At 53.3% G+C, this 23,604-nt stretch overlaps 8 protein-coding genes across 8 annotated transcripts; 4 read left to right on the top strand and 4 right to left on the bottom strand.

Moving 5' to 3' along the window:
- Positions 1–815: 815 nt before the first annotated feature.
- CCOS01_08234 (uncharacterized protein) lies at positions 816–1,541 on the top strand (the record flags this gene model as incomplete). Its single annotated transcript, XM_060456395.1, has 1 exon — positions 816–1,541. One exon carries the CDS (start codon positions 816–818, stop codon positions 1,539–1,541), a length of 726 nt encoding a protein of 241 aa, XP_060312669.1.
- A 1,365-nt stretch (positions 1,542–2,906) lies between these two features.
- Positions 2,907–6,640, top strand: CCOS01_08233 (uncharacterized protein; the record flags this gene model as incomplete). Its single annotated transcript, XM_060456394.1, has 5 exons — positions 2,907–2,999; positions 3,242–3,475; positions 3,648–3,797; positions 3,878–3,902; positions 4,221–6,640. 5 exons carry the CDS (start codon positions 2,907–2,909, stop codon positions 6,638–6,640), a joined length of 2,922 nt encoding a protein of 973 aa, XP_060312668.1.
- Positions 6,641–7,244: 604 nt separating this feature from the next.
- On the bottom strand, positions 7,245–9,229 carry CCOS01_08232 (GMC oxidoreductase; the record flags this gene model as incomplete). The annotated part of the gene is made up of 2 exons (XM_060456393.1): positions 7,245–8,966; positions 9,131–9,229. 2 exons carry the CDS (start codon positions 9,227–9,229, stop codon positions 7,245–7,247), a joined length of 1,821 nt encoding a protein of 606 aa, XP_060312667.1.
- A 2,716-nt stretch (positions 9,230–11,945) lies between these two features.
- Positions 11,946–13,231, top strand: CCOS01_08231 (uncharacterized protein; the record flags this gene model as incomplete). The annotated part of the gene is made up of 4 exons (XM_060456392.1): positions 11,946–12,486; positions 12,548–12,665; positions 12,720–12,781; positions 12,837–13,231. The coding sequence occupies 4 exons, from the start codon at positions 11,946–11,948 to the stop codon at positions 13,229–13,231; spliced, it is 1,116 nt and encodes a 371-aa protein (XP_060312666.1).
- Positions 13,232–15,969: 2,738 nt separating this feature from the next.
- Positions 15,970–17,801, top strand: CCOS01_08230 (C6 zinc finger domain-containing protein; the record flags this gene model as incomplete). Its single annotated transcript, XM_060456391.1, has 4 exons — positions 15,970–16,420; positions 16,505–16,815; positions 16,907–17,043; positions 17,114–17,801. The coding sequence occupies 4 exons, from the start codon at positions 15,970–15,972 to the stop codon at positions 17,799–17,801; spliced, it is 1,587 nt and encodes a 528-aa protein (XP_060312665.1).
- Positions 17,802–17,942: 141 nt separating this feature from the next.
- Positions 17,943–20,620, bottom strand: CCOS01_08229 (uncharacterized protein; the record flags this gene model as incomplete). Its single annotated transcript, XM_060456390.1, has 3 exons — positions 17,943–19,853; positions 19,915–20,434; positions 20,595–20,620. The coding sequence occupies 3 exons, from the start codon at positions 20,618–20,620 to the stop codon at positions 17,943–17,945; spliced, it is 2,457 nt and encodes an 818-aa protein (XP_060312664.1).
- Positions 20,621–20,891: 271 nt separating this feature from the next.
- Positions 20,892–21,671, bottom strand: CCOS01_08228 (uncharacterized protein; the record flags this gene model as incomplete). Its single annotated transcript, XM_060456389.1, has 3 exons — positions 20,892–20,913; positions 20,969–21,071; positions 21,125–21,671. 3 exons carry the CDS (start codon positions 21,669–21,671, stop codon positions 20,892–20,894), a joined length of 672 nt encoding a protein of 223 aa, XP_060312663.1.
- Positions 21,672–22,365: 694 nt separating this feature from the next.
- Positions 22,366–23,525, bottom strand: CCOS01_08227 (uncharacterized protein; the record flags this gene model as incomplete). The annotated part of the gene is made up of 2 exons (XM_060456388.1): positions 22,366–22,605; positions 22,893–23,525. The coding sequence occupies 2 exons, from the start codon at positions 23,523–23,525 to the stop codon at positions 22,366–22,368; spliced, it is 873 nt and encodes a 290-aa protein (XP_060312662.1).
- Positions 23,526–23,604: the final 79 nt, after the last annotated feature.

Raw genomic sequence — 23,604 nt, 5'->3', positions numbered from 1 at the left:
GGTTCAACTAAGCATTGCGCGGAAAAGAACGGGCGGATTGTCGTGTTGAGCTATTGTTGACACTTCATGTTTTCAGCACGGCCCTTGGATCAAGGTTTTGCAACCACGGCAAAGACCACGTTTCCTTCAGACCAGGAAGCAGAGCTGACGAAAGGTATAGTAGGCTTCGGTGGTACAAATCCCGTAATTCTGATTGAATTACTACTAGTATTTCGTAGTTTGACTCATCGATATAGACTCCAGTGGTCATAGGGGTGTTGCTGCTTGAGTGTACAACAACTGAGACTGAGACTTGGAAAGATACCTATGCAAGCTCAACTCTCTTCGAGTCACACAATACGCTACCAACTCTGCCAATTTTTGCTTACAATGATCAACGCTGGTAGCGTCTGCGAGTTGATCGGAGCAGTGCATTTTTGTCGGACCGATGGCGGATCGGCGCTTCGGTCCGGAAATGTGGGTCTTTCGGTCCGCCAATCCCGATCTGAAAGCGAGCTTTGCTCCGCACGAGGATATGTATTCCGGAGTCGATGTACCAGCGGTTGCCTGAGTCAACGGAGAGGAGAATCTTCAGCTGTGTGATTATCATCAAACCTTTTGTGTTCACCGTCGTAGTAGTGTCTAGGGTTTGATGCGGCACATTCGTGTCATTACTTGATGTGTCTTGCTCTGTACCTGGGCCTTTTAGTACTACACAACCAGACTGGTGCCACATCGTCAAGTCGTCTCCGAATTAAGCAGAAAGCCTTCCTGCACCATTAAACGACTGCAGCTCGGCATTTAATAGGTGGGGTCGGCCACTTGTCAAGCACAACATGTTACCAAAGTCGGGCAAACGCGAAGAGAAGTACTCTCTCCTCAAAGACGAGACTGAGGGAGAGTCTTGCGAAGAAGGCGCGTCGAGAGATTCCTCCGTCGATCAAGAAGCCGGGTTCGCCAGAGTCAGGAAACACCTTCCATGGCAAAAGTTCGACCCAGCCTGGAGATCTTGGTATCTCTTCGTTCCACCCATCCTTGTCTTCTCAATACTGGCGTATCTCGCCTTCTTTCCATCATGCGAAACCTGCCAGAAGATGGAGCTCGACCTATCAGGGTACGTCTGCGCTCCCAACGGCGCTCTACCCAAAATCGCGCGCGACAGGGGCTGCGAGTTCGACACCATGTCATTTAAATGGTGGCCCAAAGAGCCTATGGCGCACAAAGACAACGTGGCCCTACTCAAAGAATTTCACAATGAAGGGCCATGGCATCGATACTATGATAAGGGCGGAAAACATGAGATACCACCGACGAGCGAAGTCTTGACCGCCGGCTGGGTCACGAGGAAGGAACACACATACCACTGCATGTACACTCTGCGGCAGACGCACCTGTGGATTTCTCTGGGCTACGATCCCCCTTTCAATTACAGCCATACGATACATTGCACCAAGTATCTGATGGACGCGATACTGGAGAATCCGCCGAAAGACTTTGAAGAGCTCAATGTACATGGCACCCCATGGCCGGAACATCCTGATGTTGTAAGTGTTGCTCCCTGACTCTTCACCAATGACACCCAAAGCTCACAATGCATCAGGTTAAGCCATATTATCCTTGCAAACATGAGGGACTTAGTTGTGAGTCTTGGTGATACTAAGGTAGGTATACATGAACACTACGTATAAGATAAGCCAAGCGGGTTCGAATGAAGACAGAAGAGAGGATGGAAGCCATTCGCGCTATTTGCATCATGTTTGGCCCCCTCGCTTGAGTAAGACAATGAACAGAATGTGCTATCTAAGTCACAAGATTAGGCTGTGAAGGGACTGTTATGTGACTTAAGTAAGTACGCTTAAGAGGGCTTGGAAACGTAGGGATTGAAAATCGCACATACTCGGCCGAGTCAAGTTTCTTGTATGAATTCTTCATCGGGCAACATGAAAGGTCTTAATTAGGACCAACACGGCGATATTGATGATCGCAATAAATCAGAGTTTCATCCGGCCAGAAATTGCCGAAGACAAAGGGAGAGTCCATGAAAACGAAACAATCCTTGGTGAGTTTGCTCACTAATGAGGTCGTCGTCACTCGACAAATTATGGTCAGGATCTCGGCAATGGCTAATAATCAGGCTTGCTCCGCTAGTGGCTATGTCCATCAATCTGGCAAGGATCGATTCCAAAATTTGAAAGTTTCCCCTGAAGAAGCAGCCTATGGGATTTTGCACTGTTAATCACGAGAAATTCATCCGTCGCCTTCCGTTTGTCCATGGACAAGGCTCCCGCGTGGAAGCTAGTCGGAAAGCTTGGCATGACAGTTGATTAACGCGCCATGGAGTTGGCTTGATCAACAGATCAGCAGCGCTCCCGTCTGCGAGTCAAGTGCTGATCAAGCAATATCTTGTGTAACATCCAAACAGCCCCTGAGAGACAGACATCTGGGCGCTAACTTTCGGGTGAATTCTGTCCTGTCACTTCAAGGTTAGTCCCTGTTGTGTTCCCGCGTCCCCGGATTGCTTGGGTATTTTCTGACTCGTCCACCACCAAATGCCACAAATAACCGTCCGGATAAATAGACGGCATCTATACGCGTAGTAGCCTCACATTGCGCGGTAGAGATGAGTTTTGTCTCCCGCAGCAAGTCCAAATATGTTCGGCCGAAAGAAAAGGGGAAATGCCAAATGGCAAAACATGCCCAATCTTACGGCGCCAAAAGAAAAGAGGGAACAAACCTTCGCGTCCACTATTCGCGGCGGAGCAAATATGAGCAACTTTTACCGAGGAGCTCGGTAAAATTGGACGAGAATCCACCGAGTATGGTTCAATTGATTCATATCCATCGACTCCAATTATTAAACGCAAACAAATTCCGCCAATTGAGAAGGTGGCATTCCAGCTTATGAGGGGTAATTGTGGACTACAAACATGGGGGACCTTCCACCTGAGGCTGATGGAGACATTGGAGAGTCTCGAGTAAAGCAACTCGATCTTGTCAAAGTTCTGGTCCAGAAGATCAGCGTTGCAGTAAAAGCTAGTTGTTACTGGTTAGTCTCGGCTCTTGATCCCGATGGTCTGGCCTAGCCAGCAAAGTGTCTTCGATTTGGCATGTCTTGGTGAGCAGAAGTCACATCATGGCGGTAGTGTAGGCGCTAGGTAGACAGGAGTGCATGAGATTAAAGGTAGCTGCAGGGAGGCTCTTTCGACATCCCGCGTCCTGGAAGGATTGTTTGCTCACTCACTATCATGTCCAATTCCCAAAGGCCCTTCTCGATCGCCTCAACGTTGCATTATTCCCGCTATCCACTGCGGCCGCCGCCCCCTTCGGTCAGTTCATCCGAAGATTTCGAAGTGGCTGGAGCTGGTTGGCCGCAGAGGCGCTGAAGGTCGGTCCATTTCACCGTTGGACACCAACGAGAGGGGGACGAAAGGGGGCGGCACTGTGCGCCCAGATCACCTGCGGGCTTCACGATTACGGTAAGTGGGACACCTCACATGTAAGTAAAACAAGCCAGCTCAAATTACACGGCACGTCATAGGGACAAGTCGCCTGCGTTGCCTGCATCTACCTGCAAGTGCGGCGATGGCCTCGTTTGGGAGTTCTGCCAATGATGGTGTTCTTATTTGAAACAAAGCGCGAGCTGGCTCAGTTGGCGCGCTTGGCACCAGATAGCAGACAAGTTTATATCAAACATTCTAGCGGCCCCAAGGATGCACATCCCGGGGTTCACCAACTTCAGCGGGTCTGCCGACGACCGAGACCAACACGGAGAATCTCTGCGACCCCCTGGTCTGGCGCTACGGACCCCGGACTGCGCTGTATGCAAGCAGCAGCCATCCTTGGGCAATATGAGATTAAGGAAACCTGCTTCAGTGGGGGTCCTTCCCGTCTTGTACAGTTCCTCCAGGGACGGATACTAAGTGGTACGGTGGGCACTTAGTTGTTGGATGACGGATCGTTGGATAGGAGAGAAGCCTGGAAGGCATGGAGAGATATAATATCAACGCCAGAGGACCGCCTCCAACCTCGACACGACTGGACTCTTCTTTCTGATTGTTGAGCCGCATCTTTCGTGCATTCCTTCTTTTTCGAGTCACCGCTAGTACGGTGTTTTCATTCATTTTTCACTTGTTGACCCTAGAGGTTACGTTCATTCACTCCCATTTTGAGACTTGTTCCCTTTTTTGAACAATTTCCAAATCCACTCCTTATCCCCCAAAACGAAACCGAACAAACTCGAGATATTGAGAAGAACTTGCAAACGATCGCCATCATGCGCTCTACATTCTCAGGAGTAGCGGCCCTTCTCGGGCTCGCTGGATCTGCCACTGCGCAACTGCGAGCCTCGGCTTACTCAGACCCCCAGACCGGTATCGACTTCCAACGCTACCTGCCTTCCGCCTACCCCTACAGCTTCGGTATCGCGGTCCCCGAGACCATCGGAACGGACTTCATTGGTCAGATGGTTGTACCTATCTCAACAAAGGGTAACTGGGGTGCCGTCTCGTTGAAGGGTGGCATGTTGAACGGCCTCCTCTTCGTCGCTTGGGCCGATGGCGAGGATATAAAGACATCTTTCCGTATGGGAAGTGCCTACGCCAACCCCGACGTCTACACTGCCACCGAGGTCTCCGCTGTCCCTATCGCCAACGGTACCTTTGTCAACAGCACTCACTTCTCGTACACCTTCTTGTGCCAGAACTGTATCAACGACAAGACCAGCTTGGCTGGCGACTCCCCTATCCTCGGCTGGGCCTACTCCGACACCAGCCCGTCACCCGTCTCCGACTCGGCTGCTGCCCTGAACTACCACTCCGCTGGCTTCGGTCAGTTCGGTCTTGACATTGCTTCTGCCAAGTCCGCCAAGTTCGATACCTGGTCCAAGTACGCAAAGGCCGTTGAGACTACGCCCGTCCCCGGCAACGGCACCACCACTCCCGTTCCTGGCAACAGTACCATCCCCGCTCCCACCACCTCCAACACCACCTACGATGTCATCGTCGTCGGTGGTGGCCCTGCTGGTATCATCGCCGCTGAGCGTCTCGCCGAGAAGGGCTCTAGCGTTCTCCTCATCGAGCGTGGCCCTGCCAACACTGTCGCCTTGGGCTCCGACATGGCTCTGCCCTGGAACGACACCCTTACCCCCTACGACATTCCTGCGCTCGGCAGCTCCATGACCAGTCTCTCCGGAACTTCCCTCTGCAGTGACACTGCCTCCACCGCCGGCTGCTTGTTGGGAGGATCCAGTTCCATCAACGGCCTCAACTTCATCCACCCTCCCGAGCACGACTGGCAGCGCTGGCCCGCGGGCTGGAACTGGGCTGACGTCTCCGACGCCGCTTCCCGCCTCTACGAGCGCAACCCCGGTACCACTGAGCCTTCCGACGACGGCAAGTACTACGATGACTTGACCTTCCGTGTCCTTTCCGGCCTCCTGAGCGCCAAGGGCTGGAACGAGGTTGACTCCATCGAGTCTCCTAACGAGAAGTCCTCCGTCTTCTCCCGCCCTTCGTGGTCCATCAAGGACAACCTCCGTGCTGGCCCTGCCCGTACCTACATGCCCTTCGCCCAGCAGCTGCCCAACTTCACCCTCAAGCTCGAGACCAAGGTGATCCAGGTCCTCCGCACCGGTAGCAAGATGACCGGTGTTCTTACCCAGTCCGCCGACGGCAGCACCCAGATCATCAAGGTCAACGCTGGCGGCAAGGTCGTCCTCGCCGCCGGTGCCATGTCTTCTCCCCGTCTCCTGTGGAACTCTGGTATCGGCCGCTCTGACGCCCTGGAGATCGTCAAGTCCGGAGCCGCCAGCACTGGCGTCACCCTCCCCGACCAGGCCGACTGGATCGACCTCCCCGTCGGACACCACCTCCAGGACCACGCCCAGGTCATGCTCCAGTTCAACTCCAAGACCAACTTCAGCGCCTACGCCTTCAACGCCATCGCCTCCAACCCCGTCACCAGCGATCTGAACCTCTACAAGGAGGGCTCCGGTCCCATCACCCAGGCCGCTCAGCGTATGCACCTCTGGACCTCCGCCGAGGGCTCCGACGGCCGCACCCGTTACCTACAGGGTACTGCCAGCGCCATGCAGAACGGCATCATCACCGTCCGCACGTTCCTGACTCACGGCACCTCCACCCTCGGCGAGCTCGGCATCACCGCCTCCGGCAACACCGTCCTCAACACCAAGCCCTGGTTGATCGACGCCGCTGATAAGAAGGCCATGTCTGACTTTGTCCAGTACTGGCTCGACCTCACCAGTGGCAGCAACTCCACCCTCAGCTACGTCACCCCCGGTGCCACTCCCGACGACATCATCAGCACCAAGATGATCTCTGGTGACCACTGGGTCGGTAGCGCCAAGATGGGCACCGACGATGGCCGCAAGACGGACGGTACCGCCGTCGTCGACCTCGACACCAAGGTCTACGGCACCGACAACCTCTTCGTCGTCGACGCCTCCATCCACCCTGACTTGCCCACCGGTAACACCCAATCCATCATCATGATCACCGCCGAGCACGCCGCCGAGAAGATTGCCGCCGTCACCGTCACCGGGTCTTCGAACTCTACTGCCCCCGAGACTAGCAAGTGTAACGGTGTCACCAAGCGCGCCCAGCGCCAGGCCATGCGCTTCAGACGCCATGCTCACCTGCACTAGATGATCGAGCCCTCAAGTGCTGAGTGGATGTGATCATGGCAGGTACCGGCTACAGGTGACGATGAACTCCTGAGCCACTTCAACGTACATGTTTCGTTCTAGATTATCTTATGTATAAAAATTCTTTCCGTAAATAAATCACTTCAGGCTATTGAATGGTCTCTGATTCAAACATGCTATAGCTGTGACGGTTGTTCTTATATGTAGGTACCCACTGAATGTCCCATCAGCATGGTTGGACTACCCAATCCTGAGTCAACTCATTCTACAAGAGTTCAAGTTCAGTCTGTGTGATGTTTGTATGATTTTCAAACGCTACAACCTGCAAGATGGTATCAACGGCCCAAGAGGCTCAATAACTTTAAAGCTGTGGCGTCACCAGAAGGTAATTCTCAAGCATGATACAGCTTCATCGAAGGGATGCTCCTGGTCTCGTCATCTTCTCATGAGATATTGCAACAAAGCGCAACGTATCACACGAGACCTTCCAGCGAATTGTGCAAATATTGGTGAAAAATTATCATTAGAATTATGAAAAGAATCCTCCGACGCTAGTCTATGCTGTCATCAATCATGTCATAGACCCTTGTCCGCCTGATCACTTCTAAGCATCTGCGATGATGCGCTCAGCCGCGATCTCTGCGATACCATAGACGGCAGTTTGCACATGTGCAGAGATAAGCAGAGGAATGACACTAGCATCGACGACGCGCAGATTGGAGGTGCCGTACACCTTCAGGTCGCTGTCAACAACACCGCCATCCTCCTTGGGGAGCATGGAACAGGTTCCGACGGGGTGGAAGATGCTCAACGTCGTGTTGAGAGCAAACTGTTTCCACTGCTCGTCGGTCTGGACAGCATCCAATCCAGGTTCGTACTCGTTCTCCCAGATAGATCTCATTGGTTCGGTGTTTGCGATCTTGCGGCAGTACTTGATGGCCTGGATCGCTGCTTCAAGATCATGTTCGTGTGCAAAGTAGTTCGGGTTGATGACAGGCTTTCCGGTGGTGTTGGCGGGGTTGATGTGAATATCGCCCCGGCTCAAGGGGTGCATGATCGCGGCGATGAGGGTGAAGAACCCTTCGCCAAAGAGAGGAGATGTTGACGCGGGGTACCCCTTGACGCCGGTGTAGCCATCCGAGAAGATGACCTCGAGCTGGGGGATGGAAGGATCGGTCATAAACTCTAGCTTTTTCTTATCAACGACACTGGGGTCTTCGCCAGCGGCTTCCTTGGCGAGGGTTACCAGGCGCGAGTCGTTGCCGATGGCTTGCGCCCAGGTCGTGAAGGTGTAGCCGCTGCCGGTGTAGTCGTAAAGCGAGACTTGTCCGGCGTTCCAGAGGGCCAGCTGCTCCGCGGCGTAGGTGGCATTGCTGCGGAGAATGTCAAAGGAGGTGTAATTGTCCTTGAGCTGGTAGGAACTTTGAATTCGAAGATGATCTTGAAGGTTCTCGCCAACGCCAGGAAGTTCAATGAATTGTTCGATACCGGAGGCGTTGAGAACGGAGGACTGGCCAATGCCTGACAACTCCAGCAAGCCTGGGCTTTGGATGGAGCCAGCAGATAGGATAACCTCCTTCTGGGCTAAGACAATGGTTCCGTCTGAAAGGGTGACTCCTGTGGCCGTCTGAAGAGTCGAGTCACCCGTTGCCTTTCCGAGATTGACTTTGAGGACCGTGGTATCAGAAAGGATTTCCAAGTTCAAGCCGGCAATGGGAACGTAGGCGTTGGCGCTGTAAGACCTATTGTAGTGAGTCGGATCAATGCTGCTGGGCTGATACATCACTCCGAGAGGGTCTCCGCCGAGCGACTCCAAGTTGCTCTCAATGCCGAGGGCATTCATCGTCGGGATCCACGTCTTCTGATGCTCGGGGATGATGCGGTTGATGACAGCCTTAACCGGGCCGCTCTCGCCGACACCCTCGGACCCGTACGTATCGGTATTAATGCCAGTAAAGTTCTCCGACTTCTTCATGGCGGCAATCATCGTCTCCCAATTCCATCCCGGGTTGCCGAGAGCCTCCCAGCTGTCATACTCGGCCACCGCAGCCCTATCGTACGACATGAGGTTGAGGGCGGAGCTGCCGCCGAGGACCTTGCCTCGGTTGACCGTGAAAGTTCGGCTATTGACATTGGACTGCGGCACGGTGGTGAAGTTCCAGTCGTACTTTGTAGCCAGCGTCGAGCCCTTCATGCCGGGGACGTTGATTTTAGGCTCATCCCACACCGCGGGTCCCGCCTCAATGAGGAGAATCTTGCAGGCAGGGAGTCCCTCGCTGATACGAGCCGCCACGGCTACTCCAGCAGTGCCACCGCCGACGACGATCTGAGAGGGGAAAAGACGAAGTATTAGTGTATCAGGTAATCAAACCTCCCCCGGGCCGCGTCAAACGCAAAATACTAAAGAGGGCACAAGCGAATACGTCCGACAGAGAGACCCCGTAAATGAAGCAACGCAAACGTCCGAGAGCAGAGCTGGGCACAACTTACATAATCGTAGGTATCCTCATAGGGCTGTGACGAGGAGGAGGAAGTGGCACCCAAAACAAGGGCCGCGAAGGCGAGAGCGAGACTCGACTTGACAAGCATGGCTAAGACGATGCAGCGATCTTTTTCCACACGCTCGAGAAAATAAAGTTTAGGAACCCTCGGCTCGCCGATCTGAGAAACGCGCTTCTCCAAGTTCTGCCAGAGCCTAGATCAAAAGAGAAGCAAACGCTCGAGCTTTCAAATAAAATAAGCGTGATATCTGCACATCAAGTCTAGGTTCGGGAAACCTCGTCAATGGTACCAAACGACACGAAGTGGAGGGCGTGCTGTGGCGTGCCATGTTCCATGCGGCAGCAGGATCGTGTCTCTTTTTGTATGCAGCCCCCAAAATTGCCTCAAGTGAAAGTCGAATGTCAATAATGCGGTTATTAATCCCCTTACAAGCTTCTTTAGCAAGTTAGCAGGGCTTCTTATCCATAGTCCAAGAAAACGGCGCCAGTAATCATACACGCGGCCCAAAGAAATATCCTTGTTCTCCGCCCCAGGTCGCCCGTCCTTCAAGGTCTGGAGGGACGGGAACATGATGGTAGCTTAGTGGGGTGCCGAGAATCCTCATATGCTATAGACTATTCGTAGGTACCGCTGAAGAAGTCCCGGGAGAGGAGGAAATGGTGGCGGTATGTTGTGGTGGTGTCACACGGCAGCGTAAGCACTTATAAATGCGCGTGTAAGCTACCAGCGCGCCGGTCCAACAACACGACTTGTTGGACAATTGCCAAACTATCTACCCCAACCTTGAAGAGAGGGGAAAAAGAATGGATGACGAGGGAATGTCAGACACTTATGCAGGTTCGGTTGCGTTCTGCTCTACCAGAGACGAACGGCACAGCAAATTCCCCCTACTACGCCGCGAAGCAACATCAACCGTCCCACGGTTCAACGTGTTCGCCGACGGGGATGGCTGTGTACCCGGGCAAATGTTACCGTGCCATCAACGTGCCTATCCGGCGAAGCACCGTTGACAATTGCGGAGCTGCGCCGGCCGGTCGCTTCCGGGGTTAGGTTCACGGCTCAAGGATAGGCCTGTCAGGCCCATTTGGACAAGTCGACGTGACCCTGTCTGAACAAATCATCCGTCTCGGTCAGTTATGAACAATTCCATAATAACTCCACGTCTATCGAAGCATTGACGGGTTAACAACTGCGTTTCCCGGCTCTTCCCCGTCTCCCCGTTTCTCTCTCTCCCGAGTTTCCCCTCGGGGGCTCAACGGTTTGGATCCTCTTCGGTATCTTTGTTTACAAGTAGGAAGCTCGCCCCTCGCTGCGCAGCCTGCTGACGGAGTGCCCAGGATACCCCTGACAGTCGTACCAATACCCTCCATTAATTAAACTCGGGCACCACCCTTTCGCACGACCGAAACCCTCGCCAGCGTCCGCCCCTCGTTTCTCGAGCAGGAAGAGCAGAAAAGCTGCCGCGCGCCGCTCGGCTACCCGTTATGCTTTCTGGTCTGTGTCTGAATCTGTCTCATGGCCTCCAACTACATGTCTTGTGTGCGTTGAGACGTCAAGAGATAAGGAGGAGAAAGATGGGATGGGAAAGTCAAAAATTGAAAGTAAGAAGACGATCGTCATCAACTTACTCCATTTGCTCAACTCTGCTGCGGGTGTTTGCTTGGTAAACCATTGGCAAGAAGAGCCCACAAGTCTGTGTACGTAAATCATATGTACCCCTTGGGAGACCTGCGGCACATTGCGCAACATCCCACAACCTGTCAGATGCGCAGGCACTGCAGGTCGCAGCATGAGAAGAATCCACACATGCCCAGGGTCTATGTACTTTGATCCCTCCTTCGGGCGCGGCGTGCCCTCGTCAACAACCGAGAGAGATACGCAGGGGAATGGAGGCCGCTCAAACTCAATTTGTATCCAAGCAACGAGACAGGAGCTCGCAGAAGCTGGGCAGGAATCGAAGAAGGAGAAAAGAGGAGAGGATGCTCGTCCAACCTGGCCTTCCACAATACGAGACTCCCAGTCATTCCCGGCCAAGACCCTTCTTCTTTTGGGGAAGGGGTCCCCGTCTTTGCCATGCAGGACACAGCGATCCCTCGAATGGACGTAGTTGAGAGAATTAGGTCTTAGACATTTGCGTTTAGCTCACGTCCTTTGGCATGCAGCCTCTCTGCTCGGGGCAACGAAATAAACTACCAATTGCCTATTATCCGTATCTTGGAAGAGTCGAACCAAAGGCTGGGCAATCTTGCATCCTACCAAACCAACACAACACCACCTCGGCGTCGTCGGCGTCCAAGGCATCAAATCATTACCATTTACCACCCTCCTCCCGACACAACCGCGGGATGGGTAGATTGGGTCTCGCCCATCTGAGACATATGCGCCGTGGTGCCTTGACCTCCTTGCATCTCATGGTTCCTCCGTCCGCGCATGCAGGGCTGGCTACTGCGGAATTGCATGTAGCTTGTTCTCCTCCTCCTCCTTCTCAGCTTCGTCGCAGCTCTTAAGACGACCAACGTTCCCTTTTCCCCCCTCAAGGGCGCAAGTCGAGTGGGACGTTTAAAAGTCCGGGGGTAAACGAGCTGCCATCCAAAAGCAGATCTTGGCGATCGTCCTCGTCTTTGCCTTGTGCAGAGACTATCCCGTGGGTCGATTACCCGCTGGCCGTCTTATTCTCTCCCACACATTTATCCAGCCCATGGCCTAGTATTTCCTGGTGTGCTGCACACTCGTTCCTTGTCCTGGCGTCTTCTTCCACGCTATCCAGGCTTGAGTCCACTAGACTCCTACGTACGCGCTCGCGATGGCGCCAGTCACCCCTCCGAATCCGCTGCCGCCGGACGAGAACGTCAACCCGATCCTCCTTGGTGTCTCCGGCGCGCTAATCTTCTTTGTCATCTTCACGACGTCGATCCGCCTCTACGTTCGCTTCGCATTACGGCATCTGGGATGGGATGATTATCTTATGGGAATCGTTGCCAGTCTCGGCGTCATCAGATATGGCGTTCAGTGCGCGCAAGGGAACTCGGGCAATGGGAGGCATCGATGGTACATTTCGACAGAGGAATACGTCAACAACAGCATGCTTGGATGGTTCGCGCAAATCCTTCTATTCGCCAGTATCTGCTTGCTCAAGTGCTCCATCATGCTACTGCTGCTCCGCATCAAAGACTCCAGCCGGCTCAAGTACTTTTTGTGGTCCGTCATGGCTGGTCTGGTTATCACCAACTTTGGCGTCATCATCATCCTGCTCGCCGAGTGCGATCCCGTCGACGCTTACTGGACAGGAAACGGAGTGTGCTGGGACGCCAAGATTCGGATATACTCGATTTACTTGACTATCTGTAAGTCAGGCGCAGGGACGTGGCATCTTTGTGGCTTGCGACTGACATATTTACCCATTAGCATACTCCGTTGCGACAGACTTGTTATGCTCCTTGTTGCCTCTCGTTGTAGTCTGGCAAGTACGCATACCACTGTCGACCAAACTCTCGGTCGGCGCATTAATGAGTCTCGGTTTGATGTGAGCAACCTCTGAACCCCCAAACCGAACTAGTAAACTGACATTACCTGACAGCGCCACTGGCTTCGGTATTGCAAGAGCAGCCTCTCTTGGCCTAGTGACTAACGACTTGAGTTGTAAGGACATTTTTTGGTCGGGCGTCCAAAAGGACTCAGCTAACAACATCCTTAGACGTATACGCAGTAACCGCAATTTGGTCCAACTTGGAGCTTTACCTCGGAATCATTGCTGGAAACCTGGCACTCTCCAGATCCCTCTGGTTCTACTTCTTTGGAGAAAAACAGCTCCCCAGTTCCCATCCCTCAGCATACGGGAATTCGTCACATCGCTCTCGATCTGCGTACAACAACGGCAGCAGATTACACGGCGACAACGGCGGTACCACCGACATATTTATACGCTCGGAGCGCAGGCCCTCCTTATCAAAGAGCGACCACAGCGACATCCCGCTAGAACCAGGTATCCAGAAGCGAACAGAATTCTGGATCTCGGAAGAGGACGTCGACAGCAATGACAGTCACGATGCGGCGGCGACAAGAAGGACGACAAGACAGGCGTCGTTATGAATGACAGTGAACAGCAAGCACACGCAGCCTCAGATAGGCTTACTTACGCATTTACGGTGTTGGTGGAGAATGGGGAGCCTCTTGAAAGCGTCGTCAGATACCCGGCAGGGAAGACCAAAGTGGGCGCGTGAAGTCGTATCATGCACACGATTCATGAAGCTACCGCTCAGCTTCCCTGCCCTGCGATTGTTCCTTTTCACGCGTATTGTTTGCAAAGTGGCTTATACATAGTATGATGGGATATGAAATGATGAAGATTTCACACGCCAAACAGCAGTGGCGCGCAATCCTCTTTGCCTTCTTCTGTTGAGCTCCAAATGTGATGTTAGACCAGATGATAAGACTCGGACCCGAAATCTTGGCTACGAAACTTTGGCTGGATTATTGTTACCTCTAGTCAAGGCGTACATGCATATGGAATATCCGCAATGCGGCGCAGGACGACTTGCGTAATTTCAAAGTTCCAACATCCCAGTCTCTTTTTATCGGGGCCAGTGGGTTCATCGACGGCTTTTTCTTCAGCTTCCACTTGTAGATGCAGGCGAAGCGCCCATGGCCTGCAGCGGCTGGTGTTACGGCGCTTCCGGTAGGATCGCTAAGCCTTCACGACGTGCCTAGGGGTTGATGAGCTATCCCGTTTGAAGCCTGTGCAAACCCTCTCAGCAAACATTCTTCTCGGACTGGTAGGCGGTCTTCGCCCTGGAGAAACTCGGGAGCGAGGAAAGAGAATGCCCCCCGCCTCACCGTTCGACAACTTGCAAGGATCCACGGAGCCAGGGCAGGGCTGCAGGGGACAAGGTTCATGTCGGACTTTGCGACAGAGCATGGTCCTCAATTTGACCAAAACCAGTCCCTGGGGATCACTGGTTAAGTACGGTGATCAAGTGATGATGACTGCACTCAGGCGCGTGGGGGGATGAATGGATGGGGGAGGTTCAGGAGTCTTGAGACTCAGAGTTCATCTCAACTTTGACTATGCTCCAGCCTCAAGGCCTTTGCACACCCTCGGCGGGAGTGGCCATTTTCCAACGATGTGTAAGTGATTACCTTTCGTCCCGCATCCTTACATTGTGGTTGCACTGATGTGGCCTTGAACATGAACCCAAAGTCTAATCGACGGATAGTCAAGGCACGCGGAACCTTCAGCGTTGTTTGTGCGTAGCGATGCACGGAGTGCGGAAGAGTCTCGGATGGTTTTCTTACTCCAGTCACAGATGTGAGAAATGAGAGCGTCTACCGACATGAAGCTAGGGTGGGTTCACAACGCGTTCATATCGCGAGTCTCCGACGTGTCCGGCTACCGGTGCAACCCCCCAAGTTTACAGGGTTGCAGTTGTAAATCTCTGCTCGATCAGGAGTTGGACCCTGACGCTGAGCAGCTATTTGCGACGTGTAAAGTCAACTTCTAGACGCAAAGCAAGCTGGCCCCAAAGTAACGTTTGAAATTGGGGTGGTTCACAACATTTGACATCGGTCTCTCGGACGATAGCATGATAGAAGCTGACGAGAATCATTCGCTGGGCACTTCACAGAACCGATACCGAGAAAAGTGCCTCACAGGTATCCTCTTCAACGTCTGAAGTCCGGAGGTCGACATGAAATCCAATAAACACTACACACTTCATTGAGCCTGTGATTGATGGACAAGTATGTTCATTCGCCTAGGCTTGTCTGCCCATGGGATGCCCACCTCATTCAGGTGTGCAAAGTAGATGTTTCAATCGTCCAGCTAATTGACAATCAACTCACTAACGATTTCTACCCCTCGATTTACGCAACTCTACCTAAATCTCATTGAGGAGAGATTGTCAGGTGCAAAAAATTGCCAGGGTCTCAGTCGATAGCGATAATTGCCAAAAGCAAAAAAGTGCGTCGAGGGGGAATCGAACCCCCGGCTCCCCGACGCTGCTGTATGGCAACGGAGAATTTTACCACTAAACCATCGACGCAAGTGACTCGGAAGTAGGTATTTCCGGCTTCCGATGTTTACGCCAGCGAGTTGCGACTTTATTAACGTATCCAATGTGAAATAGTTGTAGAAGAACCCACATTCGAGAACCATAATGTGAAGTTGTATAAGAACAGCCCAGAACAAAAGTTCGTGATAATGAAGCTTGAACGCTGATGAGATCTTGTTGCTATCATCTCTATGTGTTGAATGATTTGAACGTGTTTCACAGCTTCACCTCACCTGCTACGTGTTCCTGAGTTTCATTCGGCTACTTACGATGAAAGCCTATGGCTCTCGTGGTCTGATTGGCTTGGTAGAAGTTATCCAAAATTCTAGCGCCGTGCTCTCGTTCAGCAGGCCTCATAGCTCATAGCTTTAAGGCCAGAAACCATGAAGATCATTCAATGATATCATCAGACTCATCCATTGGCGCACCGCTCGCTTATCATCGCCCTCTCGTCTCTCGTAGGGCCGTCTTGCTGACGCGCTAGAGAAGCGATGATCTCGAAGGAATGCCCCGCGCTTTACCTCATTAGGCTATTGAAGTGGCCAAGACATGCACTGCGCCCCTGGTCAGGCACTGCTCGCCGTCGCCGGTTAGCCGTACCTAGTTGACCTCCTACCTAGGTGACTGCAGCTCAACTCCGCACCACATGTATTAAACTCGACCCGAGCCAGCGGGTGGCAGGATGGATGTGCCATCCCGTCACTCCGTCTACTTCCAATAGCCCAAAACGTAAAGCCGTTTGATGAGCCGTTGAGATAGGGTGTTTCCCTTAATCAGACGATGACTTCCACTTCTAGACAATTGGCGCTCGCAGTAGGTGGACCGCCGCAAACAGAGGCACAAGCACATTCACAGACAGGACCCAGTAATCGGAGAAGGCAATGCTGGGAATGTCAACGGCGCCGACTAGTCTGCGACTCGGCACGTCCCGTCTGCGCAAAGTGCAAGACTAGCGGCGTCGTGTGTCCCGGTTACGAGGACAAGAAGCCGTTGGTATGGCTTGCCCCTGGCAAGGTCAAGACCCGGACGTGGAAACGGAAAAGCCCGCCTGCCAACAAGACTAAAGACGACAATTCATCGAAAGGTGACAACAAAAAGCAGAGCGGGTCAGAACTTGCAAAGGCAGTAAGATCCGAGGTATCAGGTACTCGTACCGACCACCTTATGCACCTTTTTCCAGGTTACGAATTGAGAGATGAAACTTGTGATGTTATTGAGGCTACACTTTACTGTAAGTCACCATATTCCGTTACTATATCGGAGCTTTGTCTTGTTCAGGCACCCAAGAAACTGATGTAGTCTCGATCTGCAACAGGGAACGAACAGGTCTACCCATTCTTTGCAGCGAATCAGTTGACCAACAGCCCCTGGCTTGTACCCGTGTCGTACATTCAGTACATGGGAGTTACCATCCAACACACTCTCGTTGCCATGGCCATTAACCACCGCTTGCTGAGCTTGTCTTCGAGGAAAAACGACTTGCATCACGCAGAAGTTCGGGCCCGATTCCATCAGCATCGATGTACGGCAATTCAGGCCTTGAACGGAGAGATCAGCCACCAAAATGAGAAGAGGAGAATCTCTGACTACACCATGGCGGCGGTGATTGTGTTCTTATACGCAGATGTGCGTGTCTTGGCCCCTTCCATCTCACACCCTCTCCTTCCATACCCCCTCGCCAGCCGAGAAACCTTGGCCCTAATCCGTTTGTGTGTAGCTTATGGGATCAGTGACAGCCTCCAACTGGCGGCATCATCTCAACGGCTTCATGGCTATCATCGAGATGCGAGGTGGTCTGAGAAGTGTTTGCGACGCCGCGCCAGGCTACAAGACTGTAATCCTATTCTGCAAGATGTGAGTACCTCTCACAACATAAACCGCTACTACTATAGGTGCAGAGCACTGATAAAACTTACACCCACAGCATCGAGAACTTGGCAAACTCAACGAGCCCTGCATACGACCAAGTTTCACCGCTAGTCAATTTCGAAATGAGAGGTCTCACCCAAGAAATCTACGAAACAGGATACTACCCCTTCCTCCCCTGCCCTGTTCAACTATTCATCGATATCATCGGCGTCAACCGCCTCCGATACCTCGCAACGCAACCAGAGTCGTCAGACACACTGGACTCTCTCCAGACAGAAGCTGAAGACCTCCTCGAGCGCATCATAGACTTCTCCCCCGAAACTTGGTCCGCCGCCAAGACCGAATCGCAAGAGCAATTCTTGACAATGGCGCAAGTGTATCAGTCCGCCGTCGTGGTCTTCGCCATCGCCTCCCTGCAGAGCGTTTGTGTGATACCCGCATCCGCGGGCTGGCGGGCCGTGAAGACAATACACGGCAGCAAGCTCATGGCCCTCCTCGAGAAGGCTGCCGGGTCTCAGGTTCTGAGGAGCTGCGTCATGTGGCCGATGATTGTTGCTGGGTTCGAGGCTAAGACGGGGACCGCGGCGGTAAGGTCGTTCGTTGCTAAGCGTTTAGCCGACGAGAGTGTACACCTTGGTGCGTATTTGCCTCTAGCAACGAAGGATATTCTAGAGAAGTTTTGGTCGTCTGGGAAGAAAGACTGGGATGAGTGTTTCGATTCCCCTTATGCTCTAGTTACTTGATGTATGATGGTGTTGGAATCCTGTCCATAAACGAATCATTATAAATGGGGTCCCTGACCAACGAGTTCGACTCTTGCATTTCCCTGGCGGATCCATTCCCTTTGTGTCCTTTTTGTTTTCAAAACGAGGATTCAAATGCTTTCATGGCACATTTGCACCGCCATAGTCGTCACCACCTTCGAACCCTCTGATCATACTGTCAAAAAAAGCAGCATCAACCCCCTGAAACGGCCAATCCTCTAACCCAGCGGCGATTCCATTGCCCAGAAGGTTGGGATTTCCGAGTTCAAAGAGCCATCTAGGATCGACATTAGGATCGAGCTGCAGATTCTCACCCTGACCACTCGAGCCTGGCATCACACTAGCCCCCCCGCCTGGACATACTCCTGCCATGGGGCCTGCAACAAAGGGGCTCGCAGCACTGAGATTTCCCGGAGCACGACTGTCCGGAACCATACCCTGCTGGTTACGACTGGCAGGCATCCAAGGTTCGCGAGAAGGAGGAGCATCAGGCGAGATGATGACCGTCCCATAACAAGGAATCTTAAGCTGCAGCACATTCCTGGCATCACCTGTGCTCCGATCTTCACCGGCAGGACATGAAGCCGAAGCCGGCGTCGACGCAGAACTGAGACTCGCAGTGAACGTCGAACCCCCGGCAGCATCAGCCTCGATCGCAAGTAAGCTCTTCAAGACATCGGCGCTCTTCATGGAAAGCATATCCGTATTCTTGGAGCTCCCGTCACGCATGTGCTCCAACGTCTGCTCGACCTTGTCGCGGTCCGTATGCCTCTGGTGCGCGAGGATATCTCTCCCCCTGTCGCGTCTGCGGGCGTCGATGTGCGCGAGCATAAGCGTCATGGCCGCAATGAGCGCGAAGAAGTCAGCGGCGTCGGGGATACTGCATATTCCCTCCGGGTTACGGATCGCGATGAACCTGGAGAGGACTTCCCTACTCGCGTCGACACAAGCCATTCTGCTGCTGCTGGCCGCGCCGTTCTTGGAGTGGCGGAGCATGAATGGTAGGTGGAGTTCGATGATGAGGAAGAAGTGGAAGAGCTGGTTGGCTAGGTTGAGGCTGTTGCGGACGATTGTCATGGGGTCTTTGTGCGGCTTGGTGAAGTTGGGAATAGTCCACCATCGCGGGGGCATGGTTGTTGCTATAACTTGGAGCTCCTGGTCTAGTGCGTGAGTGGTTTCCATATCGAATAGATATGACCCCGACTCGTTTCGTTGTATGATCTTAGCGGCGATAGAGGAGTGAACTTGTTCGAGCCTGTCAATGTGATGGCTGTTGATGTACGTCTGCGTCTTTTCGTCGTTGATGACCTTTGCATCATGGGTGCTGCTGGGAAGCCCTAGAAGGAGGCAAATGAAGCGTTCTAAGTATACCAGACGAAACCACACGAAGCCAGGAACTGCTGTCGAATTCGGGTCCACTGTCTCAATGGTAGCTGGATCGTGTGGGCGGTGCAGGCCCATCAACTGGGCCACAGTAATCGCACGGCGGCAGGTCAGCAGTGATAATCTTGGATTGCCTCCATTGGCATGATAGACAGTTTGTAGAATGAGACATTCGAGGCCGTCGAGCGTGCCCAGGAGCACGTTGTTCTCGCACACCACAGAGATGGCCGTCTCCGCGAGCTTGTCCACGAGACGATAGGTTTCTTCGGACGCATCCTCTCCGGCGTGGGTCGGAACGCGCTGAAGCATCGTACCCAACATGAGCATCTTTTTGGCCAGTAGAGTGGGATGCATTGGTGTTCTGAGAGATTCCAAGTAGTGCTCGACAGACTCTGGCTTCAGCTGCTCCAATAGGCAGTGGGGCGTGAACATGAGCTGAAAGACAATGTCAGCTTCGGAGTAGAGCTTGTAGATAACCCTGCAGTCTTCTATGGCGGGTATCGCGGCGGCAAGCTGTCTTGTGTAGGCAGCTAGTTTTGCGTTTACTGCTGGACGGATAGTTGCCGTGGTCTCATAATGAGAGGGGGCATTCGGACGTGATGAGTCTTCGTTAGGTTGTGCATCATTGCTTTCACATTGTGATTGAATCTTGATCAATGGAAAGACGTTCGTCAGTGAGAATCCTTTTGAATGTTCGACCCGATCCTACCGTTGATAAGTCTGCGTTCTGAGTTGATGAAGGGCTGAGGACAGGCTCAGAACACGCTTCTCTAGTTGGGTCTATGGTGGCTGATTCTTCTGCTCCGGAGCTACAGCCTTCTGCTACCTTCTCCTGCGGCGAAGTGGGAAAAGGGACATCAAGATCGTCTACCCGGTGGTACAATTGCTCGACCAGTCGCTCAACCCGGTTCAGCCGGTCCCCGAGACTGCCCACCGGGGCCGGAGCCGTCTGGGCATCCTCTTCGGGGAACTCCTGACTCACACACGGCGTCCCCTTCTGCCAGCACGTTTTACACGTGTCTCGAGGTCCCTTATCGTCAAAGATGCAGCGGATCTTGCGTCTGCGACACTCCCAGCAGCTCTTGGTGCCCCTGCGGACGAAGCGGCGCTTAGCAGCTGCAGTTCGCCGTTCCGAGGCACCGGTGCGAACTGTGATGGTACCTCGCTCAGTGCCTGCCATTATGTGAGTACGAGGCGCGGAGACATTGATGCTGTGTACGACTTGTGTACTCTTCGGACGGACGAGATTGGGAGTCAGTGGTGTTGGAGGTGGGAGTATGAGCTGAGTGCACGTCCAGTTCGTCCGCCGAGTTTCGGACGGCGGTCTTGGTTTGGTGGGGCGGGGACACTCGGCGAAGATGAGACGGCGTTGTCAAGTCAGAACCTTACCTTGCACCCTTTTCCGGATCCGGCATTTTGTTTTCTTTACAAGTGTGGGAGAGGTTGATTCATTGATTGCTCGGCATTGTGTCTAAGCTCTTTTTCATTTCTCTCGAATTGTTGAAGATTCTGAACGGAAACTGTACAATCTATGTGCAGTGAAGTGGTCCAAGGCATGAAAATCTTGCCATGAGCATAAGCAACTTAGTGAAGGAGAAGCGGTCTAGAATCGAAAGAAAAGTCAAGCCCAGCCAACAGCGTTGATTAGAACATCTCAAACAACACTGGCAATCCACCCTTCCATGCTTAGTAGGGCAGCTGGCCGATGCTGGAAGAGAACAGTTAGACTTGTGAAGTTGATGAGTACGAGATGAGATACTTACTAGTTTCCAGGAGGCAAGTAACGTCCGACCACGAATGTGGTACCCTTGGAGTCGGTGGCCATGGCCAAGCCGACCTTCTGGGTGTTCTTCCAAATGGCTTGAGCTATCAACTTGTTAGTTGCAACGTTCCTCTCAATCAAGGCCCAAAGTACTCACTGTAGTGACCATAGTTCAAGTAGTTGGGCGACCCAGTGGTGCGGATGGGCTGTCCATCATACAGCGGCTTCTCATCCAACCACAGCTGAACACCGTTGGTGAAATAGGTGGTGGTGCCGCCCGACTGCGAAGCCAAGTTCTCTCCCTGGCCGCCGGGGTTCGAGTCGTGAACCAGGCTGCCGACAGTCGTCAAGTGGTTGGCCCAGACCTGAGCGCTCGCGGCCAAGTCGTCATCCCAGGTCAAGTTGGCGTTGCCAACGGCAGCGCGGTAGATGTTGTGGAGTTCGAGGGCTCTCTGCAGGTCGGCGCTCAGGGTCGAGTTGGAGGAGGCAGTTGGGGTGGCAGTCGCCGAGGACGAGGTCGATGACGAGGTCACCGACGGCTGCGCGTAGATCGTGGGAAAGGTCGTCGTGGGGGCGGCGAGAGTGATCGTGTAGGTCGGGGTTCCGGCTGCTGCGTAGTACTTTGGCACCTTGACGATGCCCCTCGCCGCGGCTTGCGTGGCCATCAGCCCCAAGGCGAAGGTTGCGCTGGCTGAGAAGTGCATGGTGGTGGCTTGAGATGTGGGAATTGGGGGCTTCGGATATATCGAAATCACCGGGATCTTTCTGGTCGAAGTAGAGTCGTCGTAAGGAGTGACTGACTGAATGGAAGGATGGTTCCTGCCACTGAGCTGAAGACTGAAGTTGATGATGCCCGGGAAAATAGGAGTGTTGAGAAGCTGAAGAAGAGCAGAAAAGGATGCAATCAAGGAGAGTGTTCCAAGTGGTAACTTGAAGATGGGAGAGTAAGAAGGAAACCCGTTCAGACCAGGGTTCTGAGGATGTAGATATATCTCATTCCATTCTCATTCTTCAGGAGTCTCCCTCAGAAGTCGGTACCATGGGGATTGCACTGTTACAGTCGAGTCCCGGTAGGTTTACCGCATTCAGCAACACGGGGCTTTGGGGTGAAAACTCCTCAGTTTCTTTGAAGCGCAAGCCACATCCTCCGGTTCATTTAACTTCAAGACACCATGTCTCAGTCTGAAAGAGAACTTACGAGTCCCCCTAAACCAGATTCTATCGTCTCCCGCTGGCTAGCCAGACTAGGAGCCGCTGTCACCGATCGCTTTTGGTAAACGGTCGGGTACTCTGATCGGATTCGAGTAAAGGGTCCAGACCATATCGGTGTCTAGATCTACCCAAGACGTATGAGGGGTTTACTGCAAGAGGCTGAAGGAGACGACGACGACGACGCTTTCATGCAAACTTTTTCTTGAGGCTCCACGGGACGACGGTCGAGTTGAGAGAAGGCTGAGAGAAAGAGGAAGAAAGAGGAAAACACGCTGCCACTCCCGCTGCCCAGCCGCCAACACCCTTCGTTTTGCCCGTCTGCCCCTGATCGCCCAAAACATCTGCATTCCAGATCATCTTGAGCCCCTCGTCAGTGGCTGGATCACCACCTTCCGTGTCAAAGGTTGCTTGGTTGATGTGCTGAAGCTGGCAAAGCAGGCCCTCGTCGAATGTGAATGATCAGCACTCGCACAGCATGTCTCTGATATCATTGGCATGTCAGGGGCGCGGACATGTAAACTCTTCTTTACCTGTCGTGCAATGGCAGCAATGCTCGCTTGGCGATAAACTTTTAAGAATGAATAACCTTATCTTTCATTAACAACTCTTCTCGGCTTTCGCTGCGATGGGCTTGGATGGCTGTCCCCGTCCAGAATCAGCAGCCTTTTCAAGACGCATACATACGCGTTCCACCACGGCCGGGCAGGTCTGCCTCCTGCGTTTGGTTCGCGGCTCCGCGCTGTTACGACGACTCGGCTGTCTGCAGCAAGCTTAGGTCCTATGCAGCATTTGGCCTTTGAAAGACTCCGTGGCTCCGGGATGTGGGAGAGGCCACATCCGTCAGCAACGACATCGGTATAGTCCGTCTTTGCAGACCGTGGGTGCTGCAGACAGCCAAGCCGTCGTGAGACGCGAAACTCAACGCTGCAAATGTAAAATCTAGGCCACCGGGGACTCGAGGGAGCGGGGGAGCTGAGCTTTCCATTTTCCCGGATTTTCCTCAGCTGTACCTTTCCTAACTTCTTCCATGTTTGGATCGTCCCACGTGGGTGCGCGCTGGAATGTTGGCGGGGCCATGGGGGAATTTCAAGCGCGCGCCGAACTCTCTTCGTCCGCCGAGAGCGAGGAGCAGTGAGCACGGACTGGACGGGGGAAGGGGAGGGGGCATTCGGACTCTCTGATCCGGCTCGTCCGGCCAAGCGGCGGCGGCGGCACCGGTCGGTCGATGGGGTGTGGTGGTGTGACACACGCAGGCAGACACCTAGCAACCGTGAATCAACATGGCGACGGATAACAACCGGCTTGTTTCGAGGGAGTACAGGCAGCTGTATATCCCAAAGAGTCATTGGTCGGGCGGTTGGAACGGCGTCACGGCGTTAGGCAACGCTCTTCAACAAGAAGTACGAGTTTGGTGACACCACACCT

This window comes from Colletotrichum costaricense, assembly GCF_030867565.1.
Source record: "Colletotrichum costaricense strain IMI 309622 chromosome Unknown Scaffold_8.1, whole genome shotgun sequence".
NCBI classification, from domain to species: Eukaryota; Fungi; Ascomycota; class Sordariomycetes; order Glomerellales; family Glomerellaceae; genus Colletotrichum; species Colletotrichum costaricense.
Note: the sequence above shows the minus strand (reverse complement) of the source record. Positions and strands in the feature narration are given on the sequence as shown.